Below are 12,985 nucleotides of genomic sequence, written 5' to 3' on the forward strand. Positions count from 1 at the left end.
TATCAATAAATTATGAATTATTCCAGAAATCATTACTTTAATAGCAGTCCCTGTGTGAAGGGAACCCAAAAATAATGGGATGGGATGTCCAAAATAAGTGACCTCACCTTACATTGTTACTCTTGAGTAAAGAACAAATACAACTTAACATAAAACGTTAATAAATATGCTTTATTTTAGAAACATTGCAAGTTTTTTTAGAACTTCAGATATTTACACATTTTATTTTCAAACAAAATATAATTCTTAAAGAAAAGTTACCATAACTAGATTTCTGTCTCTGGGAAATTTGTACAAACATATACAAGGGAAAATTTTATAAGCCGTTATAAGACAACATCATGTAACTCTAATGTTACTAATATTATGAAACCGGACCTCTAAGGGTGACTGAGAGAACAAAGATTCAAATTATAATAAAATGGCACCACTAATACCTCTTTTTCCTCTGTCTCCTTTAAGGGGTATGTGATAAAAAAACGAATAATGAGGCATGTTAGCACAGAACCATTTAAACTTAAAAAAGATTTGCATTCTGCCAAGGTAGGTCTAAAAATAATGCCTTATTAACTTTTCAAAAGTCAACTTCTAATACCAAAATGTTCATCTTTTAATTTAAGAAAGCAACAGCTGTATTTTGCTTACCTTACCAAAACAAAAACAAGTGACTGGTATGGTATCGTACAGGACTTATGCAATTAAAAAATTTTCAGTACATATTTTTAACCAACTTTGATATTGGTTTATATCTTTCACACATTCCGAGGGGTTACAGTAGAAAGTGAGTTCAACACTGAAAATATTTCTCTATTTATTAAATAAACGCCCCAAAATGTAGGATCAAGTCTGTATCTGATTACACCAAATGTTTATCAAGGAAAGGAGACAATCAGCTAAAAGACCATGTTTCACCATTTACTGCAGATCTTTCGGGAGTCGCAAGTGTAAGTGCTTGTAAGTCTGTTGACCTTTGACGCTTCAAACTTGTCTTGTTAAATCAGTTCTCCATTTTTTCTTTCTTCTTGAACAGCTTCAACAATTGATTGAATCTCTCCTCTATCTGTCAAATTGCAACAATTATTAGTTGATGGCCACATTTTTAAATTGAAGTCATTTATGAGGGTGACAATACAAAAGCATACCTGTTCCGTTGACTTTTTTAACCGTTTTGATAAAGCTGCAAAGGTCTTTGGTGAAGCACCCTTCATCTTTAGCTCAACAAGAATGTCCCGGTCTTCATCCCTGTGAAACAATGACCTTTAAATAACTACGATAACAAGTTATGCTCATAACAAAACTGGATATTTCAGTCGACTCACCTGGTCCATGTCGCGACTACTTCCCCTTTCTTCTTGATGACATTCTTTGCAGAAAGGCTGCTAGCGGACACTGGGGATACTGCACCTTTTGGGCTTGATTCTTTGGGGGACTTTGACCTTCTTGTATGCCTTGCCTTGCAATGTTTATCTTGGGATTTGTCTGTTTTGGAGCGCTTTGCTGTTGGCCCTAAATTATGTTTCTTACGTTTTCTTGAAACCCTTTCTTCTGTTGTCTTGACCTCTGCTGAACTAACCTCAACAAGAGCGTCACTGGAAACCTGCTTAGCTGTGTTGTCACAAACATCTTCAGATGGAGATTTTTGGATTGATGGATGAGCATCTATTGGTTTATCCGAAATATGACATGACTCAAGTGACATTTCTAGGATTTCACCTGCGGTCTCTTCATGTGTAAGGTCCAAGTCTTTGTGGCATGGAGAATGGCTTGAGTTTAAAGCGGGTTTTTGCTCTGCAGTCAACACAGGCTCCATTTTCTCTTCAGACTGACCACTTTCCATTGGGCTGGTAGATGTGTGTCTAATTCGTACAATGAAATGATCATTTGACTTCTCCATTACCACAGCCTGCATTGGTAAATTGGGTTTAAACTGGAAACCAGTCGGATCAGAGTCCTCCCATTTTCTGTCAGGACTCGACCCACAGCTGGAGTTGTCCGTGTCAAGAGAAAGGTGGATGTCCTGCTCTGTGGGATCTTCTCCATCGAGGGCATCTTCACTATAATGGGCACTCATAATACTATTTGGGGCAGACAGTGGCTGACCCGTTCCAGGGTGCAAGAAACTCAAGTGACTATCCGACTTCAGAGGTGAAGGAATGGTAAGGGACACAGCTAGATCTTCAGCAAGGATAGAGAAAGTTCGCTGAGAGGTTAGAGTTGATTGTGTAGGAGGCCGGGATTGTTCGGAACTAGAGGGAACTTCTAACAAGCAGCTCTCATCTAGAATTGCTGGGTCTACAAGCATTTTGCTAATAGAAGAAAACTTGTAAGGGGAAATGGAAGACCAGGATGTAATGAATTTAGATGGCGTTGTCTTGTAAGGGGTCATAATCCCAATGAAACTATCCCCCGGAACATTTTCCTTTCGGGGGGTGCTGACTGGCCAGCATTGACTGTCCCCTACTGGAAGACCGGGTTCAAGCAAATCAGACCCTTGCAACAAACATTTAAATATTTCTCCCATTTGAGAATCAGAGACCAAGTTATAGGTTAAACTTGATGCTTGTTGCTCCGTGAGAATGTCAAAATCCGACTTGTCATGTGTCGACCCATTATTGGAGAGACGGCGGACACAGGGTGAGATTTTATTCTCAAATCCAGAAGTGCTTTCGAGGACAGACATTTTGAGGACAGACTTTTCAGACGATGATGTAGAAAGTTGTTGTGACGTCTTCACGTTTGTCGGCTCATCATCTTCCTGCATAGCAGCTTTTATATTTTTACCCCTACTACCAAGGCCCCTAGGAGGGGGCAACTTAATTGGAGGTGTCTCTTTGCTACAGTTTCCTGTGTCAACTTTGGCTTTCTTCGCCTTGTTAACAGATGTTTCAAGATCTTTTTCCACAACCTCTTTACCTTCAAGAGTTGAATTTTTATCTTCAGTGGAGCATGCATTCATTGATGACTCAAAGCTATTACTGAGCGCCGCTCTCAGTTCCTTGAACAAGAAGTCAAACTGCCCGTCCACGAACGTCCACAATTTCTGCTTGAGGTCTCCAGCTTTCTGATCAAAGATACGGTTGACGATGCCATTCTTGGTGACCTTGCTCATGATAGAAGTTATAATCTTATTAAGTTTACCTTTCATGTTATTACTCTGATGGCACAACTTATCCAAGTCAACTGCATTGACAAATTCTGTAAAAGAAGCCTGAGACATATCCACTATGCAGCAGAAGGCAGTTGTGGTGACAGTTTTGTGAAGCTTCATGTACTTCTTCCTCAACTTAAATCGAATATTTGCCAGCCTGTCCATAAATTCATCTAAAGTAAGAACTACTGCTACCAATGGTAGACTGACTGTTTTAAAGCGTCTCTTATTTGAAGTAGGACTGGTACTAGAAGCAGGAGTCACTGAGCTCTTAGGATTTGAATATTTCACAGGGGCGCAGGGTTTATTTTGGGATGCTCTTTTGCCAACTGAAGACAGCTTTGGACTTGAACGAGATCCTGAGGTTGTCTTGTCCTGTTCTCTTGGTGGAGTCTGAATAAACAGAGGTCCCTCTTCCTCACTCTCACTCACTATCTCACCGTCCTCCAGCCCTTCTTCAGTTCCACTAACTGAAACAGCATCCACCGTCTCTATTTGGGGGACAGATGTAATAGAAGAGTCTGGCGACTTGTTCTCTTTGTTCATGTCCATGTTCACTTTATCACTTGCAGTGGAAAGATCTTTAGTGGAAACAAACAAATTAACATTAGTGCAATGTATATGCATTTAAAAAACACTTAAGTTTTATTTTTGGTCTGAGACCAAAAATGTGTCTTGGAATCCAGCACATGCAAAATTAAAATATTAAACACTCATAATGAACACAGAAACACACACTTACCTTTGCTAAGACTCTTGACATGCGGTTGCTTTTCAGCACAATGAGGCTGGACTGTCTTCACCTGACGGACCGGACTTGTGAGAGGGCTAATGGCCTCTGGAATGACTTTGATGTTCCTAAGTGTAAGCATCATGGAGTCTTCATCGTGGCACAACACATCAGAACAAGATGATTTTAAGTTCTGCTCATCCTTCTCTGTGGAATCTGGCTCTGAGAAACTAGCCTGCATGGAAGATGTTGTCTCCTCTCTTACAGTAATGCTTGCAGCTGAGCTTTGATGGAATTTCTCAGTTATTTTTAGAATGTCAGATTTCTGGAACATTTCAACAGGTATTATATTTTTAGGTGTATAGCTTGCCCTCTCATTGTCCTGTTTAGAAGTACTCACTTCTGCAGCATTACAAATAACTGTGATTTCTTGATCTAGGTCTACGGAAATTGTGCTGGAGGACACCTCCATGGTGACAGCACTTTCAGAAACCTCAGAGGAATGATTCTTAGGAATATTACACGCCCTGTCAGAGGAGGACACATTCTCTTGACAAAACCTATTCTGTGCAGGTAGTGTATCCGGAGAGTTAGGCAAAGGAGCGCTCTGGATTCCCATCGAAGAAGATTCCTTAATAGCACTGGTGATAAAATTCTGTTTCTGACAATTAATATAAACTATTGAATCAGGAGTACTATCTGACAAGGTCAGTTTTTGTAACATTTCAGCAGACAGACTATTAGAAACAACAGGATTGTATATGGTTCCAGTAGAGTCTTTCGTGTAGCCCTGACTGATCCTGTTTTGACAGGGTTTTGCCGTATATAATGTTGATGAATCTTTATCCAAAGCATTGATGTCTAATGTCCTGTCTCTTTTCTTCACTAGAACTGGATCAACGGGTGGCACTTCATCAAGAGCCTCTTGATTATCAATGACCTGCTGTTCCTGTACCTCCATATTGGTTTCTTCTGCGGAGGACTTTTCAGAGGTAACAACCATTAAGAGTTTGGAGGAACTGGTTAGATCATGTTGTTTAATTATAGTAGGCTCAGAGTCTTCATTTAACTCCTCAACAATTCGCTGGCTGTTCTGTAATTTATCGATAACAAGAAATTCCTCTCCAGAGAGTTCAGATATTCTACCATTGTCAGCAGAGGCATCGTCAGCTGTCTCTCCAACATACTCCTTAGGATCAGAGGACGATCTTTGCTTTTTAAGAGGAGATAAAGTGAGGTTCAATGTTTCCATGAAACTCAGTTTTTGGTCTGGACCAATATCCTCTTTTGTTTTGCTGGAATTGCAACTGATAGCTACAGTTGATGGTGCCTCTGTTTGGATAGATTTAAGGTGTTTGTTCTGATCATCCTTAGATTGTTGTCCATCTCTGATGACCATGTCCATTTTATGCAAGGAGTCCTTCTGATCTTTGTTATGAACTACATTTTTAGATTTTTTATCTTTCTGTACCATATTCTCCTCACAACCACTGTCTCTCTTTCTTTCTCTGTCCTTGTGTATAACCTTTTCTCTAGAACAATACTTTTCAGAACTTGCTTTCTTGTCAGGACTACGAAAAACTTTCTTTCTTGAGCTATCATGGCTGTGTGACTTTTTGCTGTTTAACAAAGACTCATTAATTCTGCTTGATGCTTGTCCCTTACAGACATCCTTTTCTTGAGAATCACATTTGGGAGAAGAAGCATGCCTGGTGTCCAAGGTATCAGCTGGTTTCCTTGATCTTCCTTCTCTACACTTCTTCTTTTCTTCGTTCTTATCTGCCTCCTTTGCACTTCTCCGCTCATGCTCTTTGCCCCCCTCTGACCTGTTGCTTTTTCTTTCTCTATCTTTGCTATGACTCTCATCTCTTTTAGTCCTGCCACTCTCCTTTGATCTCTTTTCATGCTCTCTGTGTCTCTCTGTTCTGCTGCTCCTTCCTTCTGCACTGGAAGATTTTGCTTGCCTTTTCTCATCCTTCCTTTGTTGGCCACTTGACTCTCGTTTCTCCATTTTGTTGTTATGGGAATGAGTAGCCTCATCCACCACAGTAGTAGTTATTCTTCTCCAGCTGGAATTTCTTGTTTCTTTGCTGGGTCTGTCCGTATCTGGAACATGCTCTTGATTCTGTGTCTCCATATCGGCAGCTGTCAGAAGGGAACTTTTGGAAGACTGGGAAGAGCCGTCAGAAAACAAAGCTTTGTGTGACTGGGTGGAAGGGCTTTTAGGTCTTCCTGAACTTTTGAGAATGACAGGAACTTCAGTCAGATGATTTGTGGTTTCACTAGACACAGAGCTGTCTTTTATAAGCTCTCCTTCAATTCTTCCAGATTTGCTTGAGTTGCCTTCCACTTTTTTCGGGAGTTTTTTAGTTGTATCCTTGTCCAGCAAGTTGCATTTTTTGTCATGGCTAGTGTTTGTCTGAGCTTTTTCCAGTATGTCTACCTGTCTAGAGGGACAGTTCTTGTTGTCCTCTAAGCTACCGAGGCTTTTAGAAGTTGTACTGGGAACTGTCGATTCAGCGTTATGTGGTTTTCGAGTATTTGAGGCAGCTACAACTTTGGACGTGGTTGGATGTTTTGCACCATCTGATGTTTTGTTAGGATCGACACGTGCATGCTCTTGTTTTGGCAGAATAGATGCACTGTCAGATCTAGCAGTAGAGTTTTTGTTCTGACGATTTAGAGGATTTTCAAGATCATTTCTAGGGCACCTTTGGAGCACCACAAAAGGTTGTGGCGCTGAAGCTGTTGCCTTCTCCAACACAGTGTTTCTGCCCTTGACTTCATTTGTAGTTCTGTCTTGTCTGGAATCTCTATGTTCTAAAACAGAACGTGATGTAATGTTCAAAGTGTGCCTTGTGTTCACTTGACCTATTTCCATTGGAGACTGATGAAAAATTTGACCATAACATCCACGACCAGACCTGCAATGAGCACACAAAAAAATTGTAAGATATTTTTACACAATACCATGAAATCCAATCTAAACCATTTTTAATGCTGACATAAGTATCAGAGTAGGAGATTTACCTCTTGCTGAGTCTGCTAATCTCTTCATCCTTACGTACTATTTCCATTCTAGCAGTCTTGATGAGGGAACAAATGTTCTTCTTCAGGAGCGTGTTTTCATTGTTCAAACTTGAATTCTTGAGGAAATTAAATAAAACTTTTTGTAAAACAATTGTAATCTAAAAACATACTTCATTAAAATAACTACAAAAAGCCACATATGACAGAGAAATCATTAGAAATAAAACCAACCTTTGTCTGCAGTAGCTGTAACTTTGAGATTAGCTCCTTCACCTGTAGCTGTGCAGCTTCAAATTTTTGCTTTAACTGTAATAAGGCACAAAAAGAAATGTAAAATATGTTTTTTGGTCATTTATTACTGTATAAGCGGATGAAATCGTTTTACTTCAGAATCATTTTTTGCATTGATTTTGAAAAAAGTTTGAGATTTAAACATGGTTAAAAGCCCTAAAAACTGAAAGTATTGCTCACATAAATAAATGTGCTCAAAAAAGTATCAAATAAACATTTGTTTAATTAAAATGTTCTTATTTACGAAGTATCAAATAATCTTCTCTTCTTCAAGGGTTGCAAAACACAGCCCTTCAAAGACAGCAGCAATATGAATAATACAGCTCAACACAAAGCTCAATCCTAATCAACTTGTCTGGGTTTATTTGATGATAATTATCAACTGACTGTACATCATCTCTTACAAATACAAAAGTTCAAGCTACAAACCTCATTGTAGGTTGACTCCTTCTCTTCTTGTTCTTCCCTGATGAGTTCCTCATACATATCCATTGATTCAATTGTCCGCGGGGAAAGCAAGTGATTGACTTTACCTACAAAAACACACAGCAACTAACTGTAACTAATACATAACTGAAGGTATGTGTGGAAATATAATGTATTTGAAATCGACCTGCTTAAATACATATGAGTTACAAGTTAATAAAACTCACGTTTATTCTTATCCCCCTTAGGGCTGCTCTCTAGTCCAGAGTATATGTCCACGGAGTCTTCGTCATCATGTCGACACATAGCTGTCATGTCAAACACTTATAATCAACAATTCCAGCATTTGCAGCAGATCAACATATGAATGTTACATGTGCACATTAGAAACTGTCATAATTCTAAAATGCCTAGAATAAATGCCTAAATCCTTTTTTGTGTTTAAACCTTTTTTTATGTAAAAAATCCTTCCTCTACTTATCTTGCCAGGTTTCTACATATGGTTGATTTTACAGCATTGCAAAAATGTTTATGCTAACAAAATCTTTTAAAGAAAGTTATTTGTAATGATCTGCTATAATCATAATCTTATCAGGAATACAATAAATTGCATGTTAACAACAGCAGCACAGTGAATTGATAAAATAACCACAATGGTGTTTTTCTGCAACAAAAAACATTTAATTCGAGTATTTTGGTGACAATTACAAAAATGTGCAGTATAACTGCAGAGACAGAAGAAATTAAAACAGAGACAGTCTTACCAGAGGGATGTTCCTCAAGATCACCATAGAGTTCATCCATGAAATGATCCTCCATTTTTCAGCTTTATATAAAGCAAAACTTCTTAAAAACAAAACCAATAACGGGGCACGTGTCAGTGCATCTACCCCACATCCTGTCATACTGAATACTGAATAAACAGCTCACTGAAAACATTATAGCACATGATACTACAGAACAAAAGATTCAACTCAACTTACTGATGAGCAGGAAAAGCAACACATCACATAATACAATCATTCTTAAACGACCCATACACGAAACATTACAAAAAAATCTAATGCGTTAAATAGAGCAATATAACATCTTACTGTTATACTGGTCCAACGTAAAATGCAAGAAAGTGAAGTTATATTGCTCACAATACCTACATGTAACGTTCTGGTGGTCGGCTAGCGACAATAGACAGATATCCAACTGTAAGATGACCCAAACAGTTTAGAGAGAAGCCCAGGTTCCGATTTCAACACCCTGACGTGTGTACAATCTCATCTACAAACAAGCAGCAATTTTCAATTTGTCTGTAGAGAGCTATTTAAAAATGTCTTTAAGCATATTTCCACCAGCCCCGCGCCATCCTTACAGCTTCGCAAAACAGGACGTGACATCATTTTCCCGCGGTCTCTACTCTACCAAAAGAAATGTCATTTGTTCCGGGGGGGGGGTTTATCGGGAAAATGATATTAAATTATTATTCATTTTGTTTTCATCGTATTAGCGTAGCAATGTTGTAATAAATCGAAACATTTAATTTATATTATATATCTATATATATAATATAACATAAATATATATATACACACTCTAATGATTAATAAACTTATTTTTTACAAAGTCAGTGATGTAAATTGTAAACGATACTAATTAAATATTAATACACACTGCAACAAATGTATATTTGATCATTTAGATGTGATTGTAGATAACTGTTCCTTAGGAAGATCTGGGCTACTGTCATCGCACGCTTCAAACGTTAAACAATGAACCCACAGGCAATTATGCAATCTCAAAATGTGACAACAAAAAGTTACACATTTATATTTAAATCGATCTTTAAAAACCCCTATGACCAAACTGACAAACAAGCGTCAAGCACAGGGGGCGCGAGATCAGCAACACACGTTCGATCAAATGACCCGGAAGTGATATTCATTTACTCACATGTGGACAGGGATTTTAACACTGACGGGAACGTGCTTGCGGTGTTGTGATACGATCTGGACAGGTTACGGAGTGATGAGTCTTGCGGCTCCCATCGCGTAAAATATTTGGATTATTGAAATCCTTACCACCCACAGAAGCGTCGCTGGAAAACCTCGTGTTCCCGACAGATGAAAGGATGGAAAATCTGGATTTGAGCCTGACATCTCTTAGTACAATCTCAAGACATATCGATAAAAGTCATAACGAACTCAGCAAGTATCTCGCAAAACAGGTGAGACTGATGCGCTTCGTATGATCTGAGTACTTTATAAGAACCGTTATAAGAGGTTGTATCGGTTTCAGACATGACTAGCGCAACACGAGTGTCACGCCGTACGCCCCACGTTTCTGTATCTGACATGTGGCATGTTGTTTATAAAAGCAATGCAATCATTTAAAATATATCCCTAAAATATTCGTATTTTGCATACAGGTGTATTTGGCGACTTTGTTGTTTTGTGCATTGTGGTTTTTGTTTTCTAATATTAAAACATGACGTCACAATAATAAGTTGCCGGTTTATTTAACAGATTTAATTTTTGCATGCATTATGAGAATCAGAGCATCTAACACACGAGGTACAATTGTTTTCTCCTGTAGAAATGGACTCCGCAGGACAGGCAGCATGTATTGGATTGTCTTGCTCAGCTCTTGTTGGAAAAGGAATACACACTCCTCATCGCTCGACATCTGCGGCCACTGATTCTGGACCTGTTGGAGAGAAGTGCTGAGAGGATCAAAGTAGAGGCTAGGTTAAACCATGACCTCCATGAGCGCTTATGTGTGGCTTTAAGCAAACTTCTTAACATCAGTCCAGATGCTCAAACGTAAGTCATGGTCTAATGTATCACAGCAGGGTCCCCACATATACTATAGGAAACATATAGGAGAAATATAGCAATTGTAAGCCTGGAAAAGTAATGTAAATTTTAAAGTCTTAAACTATTGTGTTTAACTGTTAACTGTTATAAACAGTTATCGATGGTGAATATGCATTTTTTTACTGTAAAATATGTAATGGGTGTAGATGTAGCTTTTGTGTTGAGAAAAACACAGTGATGTCCGAATTATAAACAAATATCTATTGTGAATATGCACTTTTTACTGTAAAATATGTAATAGGTGTAGATGTAGCTTTTGTGTTGAGAAAAACACAGTGATGTGCGAATTATAAACAAATATCTATTGTGAATATGCACTTTTTAGTATAAAATATGTAATAGGTGTAGATGTAGCTTTTGTGTTGAGAAAAACACCGTGATGTCCGAATTATAAACAAATATCTATTGTGAATATGCACTTTTACTATAAAATATGTAATAGGTGTAGATGTAGCTTTTGTGTTGAGAAAAACACGTGAATCATTATGTTGACTTGTGTCTTGAATTGGTCACATAAATAATCCAGAAATGTTAACGATAAAATTAATGTCGAGTAATCACAAATGTCTTAAAAAGTCCCATGATTTTTCATCATATGAGTTACTATTACAAAATGTCCAATTATGTTGTGTGGTTACAAAATGTATGTTTTTTTTCACAGGTTTGCGACAAGGTACTTCAACAGTGCTCCACCTGTTTTCCAAAGACTCTTCTTTTCCAGTGAGGAGTCTGCCTCCATTCAGTATGGACCCAGAAGGATGAAACTACGGGACCTAATGGGGGCCACCCTCCGCTTCCTCCAAAGTGACTGTGAGAAGTTCCGTGTCCTCTGGGACTGGAGTGCCTGTGTATCACAGCTTCTCACCAGTGATGTCATGGTCAGAAGGTAGGCTACTGATAAGGATTATTTTCTGAAACACATTTGGCTATTTTCTACAACTTGTGATGAGATTAATAATACTATACCAAGCTTAATAATTATTCATAACCCTCCAAATTTCTTTGTCATTTTAATGTAATTTTTACCGTTGTATGAGGTTATATTTGATGTGCTTATGTTTAGTTACACTGCCCAGTGCCTTGCCCTGGTATCCCACATGACAGACAATCAGAAAACAATCTTTTTGAGAAAGGTTCTATCTACTGAAGAGATTCTGCATTTGAAAATGAAGTAAGTTTCAAAAAAAGAAAAATTTTCTGGAAAATGTCCTATTAATCTAAGTGGAATTTTATACAGGACATTTAAAATCGCATTAATATTTGCTACTTGCTATAATTCTTTGTAGGTCACTTGAGGAGACGCAGCAGCTGGAGGTAGAAAAGGCTTTGGTTTTGGCCAATCAGGGTACAGTAATATGGCGGAAGGAGAGAGCAAATAAGGCCACCCGGGGTCAGCTTGTGACAGAGGACCTGACACAGAGCATCACCATGGTCTGTGGGGTGATTCTACCCAGACAGACCCCTAGACAAGGGGATCAGAAACAGACAAGTCTAAGTAACTTAGTGTTGGTGGATTCAACCTGTCAAAATCTACGGCGACTCGCCATGGCGGTGGCTTCCCAGAAGCCGGTTCTGTTGGAAGGCCCAATTGGATGTGGAAAAACAGCACTTGTTGAATATTTAGCAGCTGTTACTGGACATGTTAAAGCCCCTGACATCCTGAAGGTTCAGCTCGGAGATCAGACAGACAGTAAGGTGAGATGTGCTTAACTTTAGGTGATATACTAATGTTCTTTGACAATGTTTTCATTTTTATCTCAATTAAATCATTTTTATTTAAAATGATTATGAACATAATTTTTTCGCATGATGTATTAGCATATGATTTTGATGACGCTCCTTCTTTCTGCAGATGCTGCTAGGCATGTACCGCTGCACAGATATTCCTGGGAAGTTTGTGTGGCAGCCAGGATCTCTGACCCAGGCGGTCTCCAAAGGTTACTGGATTCTTCTGGAGGATATTGATCATGCTCCTTTAGATGTGGTGGGTGCCAAATGTTTAAAAACATGGAAAACTTTTTTTTTTATTCCTTTAAGTGATTATATGTTCCAAGATCTATATAGATGTGTATGTAAGTGCTCCTGTTTTTTGCACAATAGATATCCGTTTTGCTTCCGCTAATGGAAAACAAAAAGTTGACAATCCCCGGGCGTGAGGACTGCATACAGATGGCCCCATCGTTCCAGTTCTTTGCAACACGAAGGTGCAATCTTTTGTCCACATGCAAATATTTTATGTTATATATATATTATTAGTTTTAAAAGAATATGTGAGAAATATTCCTCTTTGCCTTAACAATTATTTCACTAAATCATTTTACAAATTATTATTTTAGAACGTTTTATAGTGGTGGAGCTTGGCATCGACCACAGAACACACATGCAGCACTTCTAGACAAATACTGGAGTAAACTGCAGATTGGAAACATGACCAGAGAGGAGCTTAAACAGGTAAGAGGTCCCTTTAGAAAACATATATTACCTGTGTATGTC

General features: G+C 38.4%; 2 protein-coding genes across 3 annotated transcripts in view; one reads left to right on the top strand and one right to left on the bottom strand.

Moving 5' to 3' along the window:
- Positions 1-146: 146 nt before the first annotated feature.
- casp8ap2 (caspase 8 associated protein 2) lies at positions 147-9,048 on the bottom strand. 2 transcript variants are annotated; one of them, XM_079475023.1, is made up of 11 exons: positions 8,992-9,048; positions 8,780-8,900; positions 8,390-8,471; positions 7,853-7,933; positions 7,629-7,732; positions 7,140-7,214; positions 6,909-7,024; positions 3,891-6,802; positions 1,320-3,729; positions 1,143-1,242; positions 147-1,060 (listed from the first exon to the last, which is right to left on the bottom strand). In XM_079475023.1, exons 3-11 carry the CDS (start codon positions 8,442-8,444, stop codon positions 998-1,000), a joined length of 5,916 nt encoding a protein of 1,971 aa, XP_079331149.1. In that variant the 5' UTR covers positions 8,445-8,471; positions 8,780-8,900; positions 8,992-9,048; the 3' UTR covers positions 147-997. The 2 variants fall into 2 exon arrangements, with proteins under 2 accessions (XP_079331149.1, XP_079331150.1); XM_079475024.1 differs by having other exon boundaries at positions 8,390-8,468; positions 8,780-9,017.
- A 515-nt stretch (positions 9,049-9,563) lies between these two features.
- The window catches only part of mdn1 (midasin AAA ATPase 1), a 41,785-nt gene continuing 38,363 nt past the window's right edge, over positions 9,564-12,985 (top strand). The window contains exons 1-8 of the mRNA XM_079474260.1: positions 9,564-9,843; positions 10,212-10,438; positions 11,154-11,378; positions 11,556-11,663; positions 11,779-12,187; positions 12,345-12,476; positions 12,593-12,696; positions 12,829-12,943. Of these exons, the coding sequence (XP_079330386.1) occupies positions 9,748-9,843; positions 10,212-10,438; positions 11,154-11,378; positions 11,556-11,663; positions 11,779-12,187; positions 12,345-12,476; positions 12,593-12,696; positions 12,829-12,943 (1,416 nt within the window). The 5' untranslated portion in view covers positions 9,564-9,747. The remainder of the gene's footprint in view (positions 9,844-10,211; positions 10,439-11,153; positions 11,379-11,555; positions 11,664-11,778; positions 12,188-12,344; positions 12,477-12,592; positions 12,697-12,828; positions 12,944-12,985) is intronic.

The sequence above is a fragment of the Barbatula barbatula genome (genome assembly GCF_947034865.1).
Source record: "Barbatula barbatula genome assembly, chromosome: 15".
NCBI lineage: Eukaryota > Metazoa > Chordata > Actinopteri > Cypriniformes > Nemacheilidae > Barbatula > Barbatula barbatula.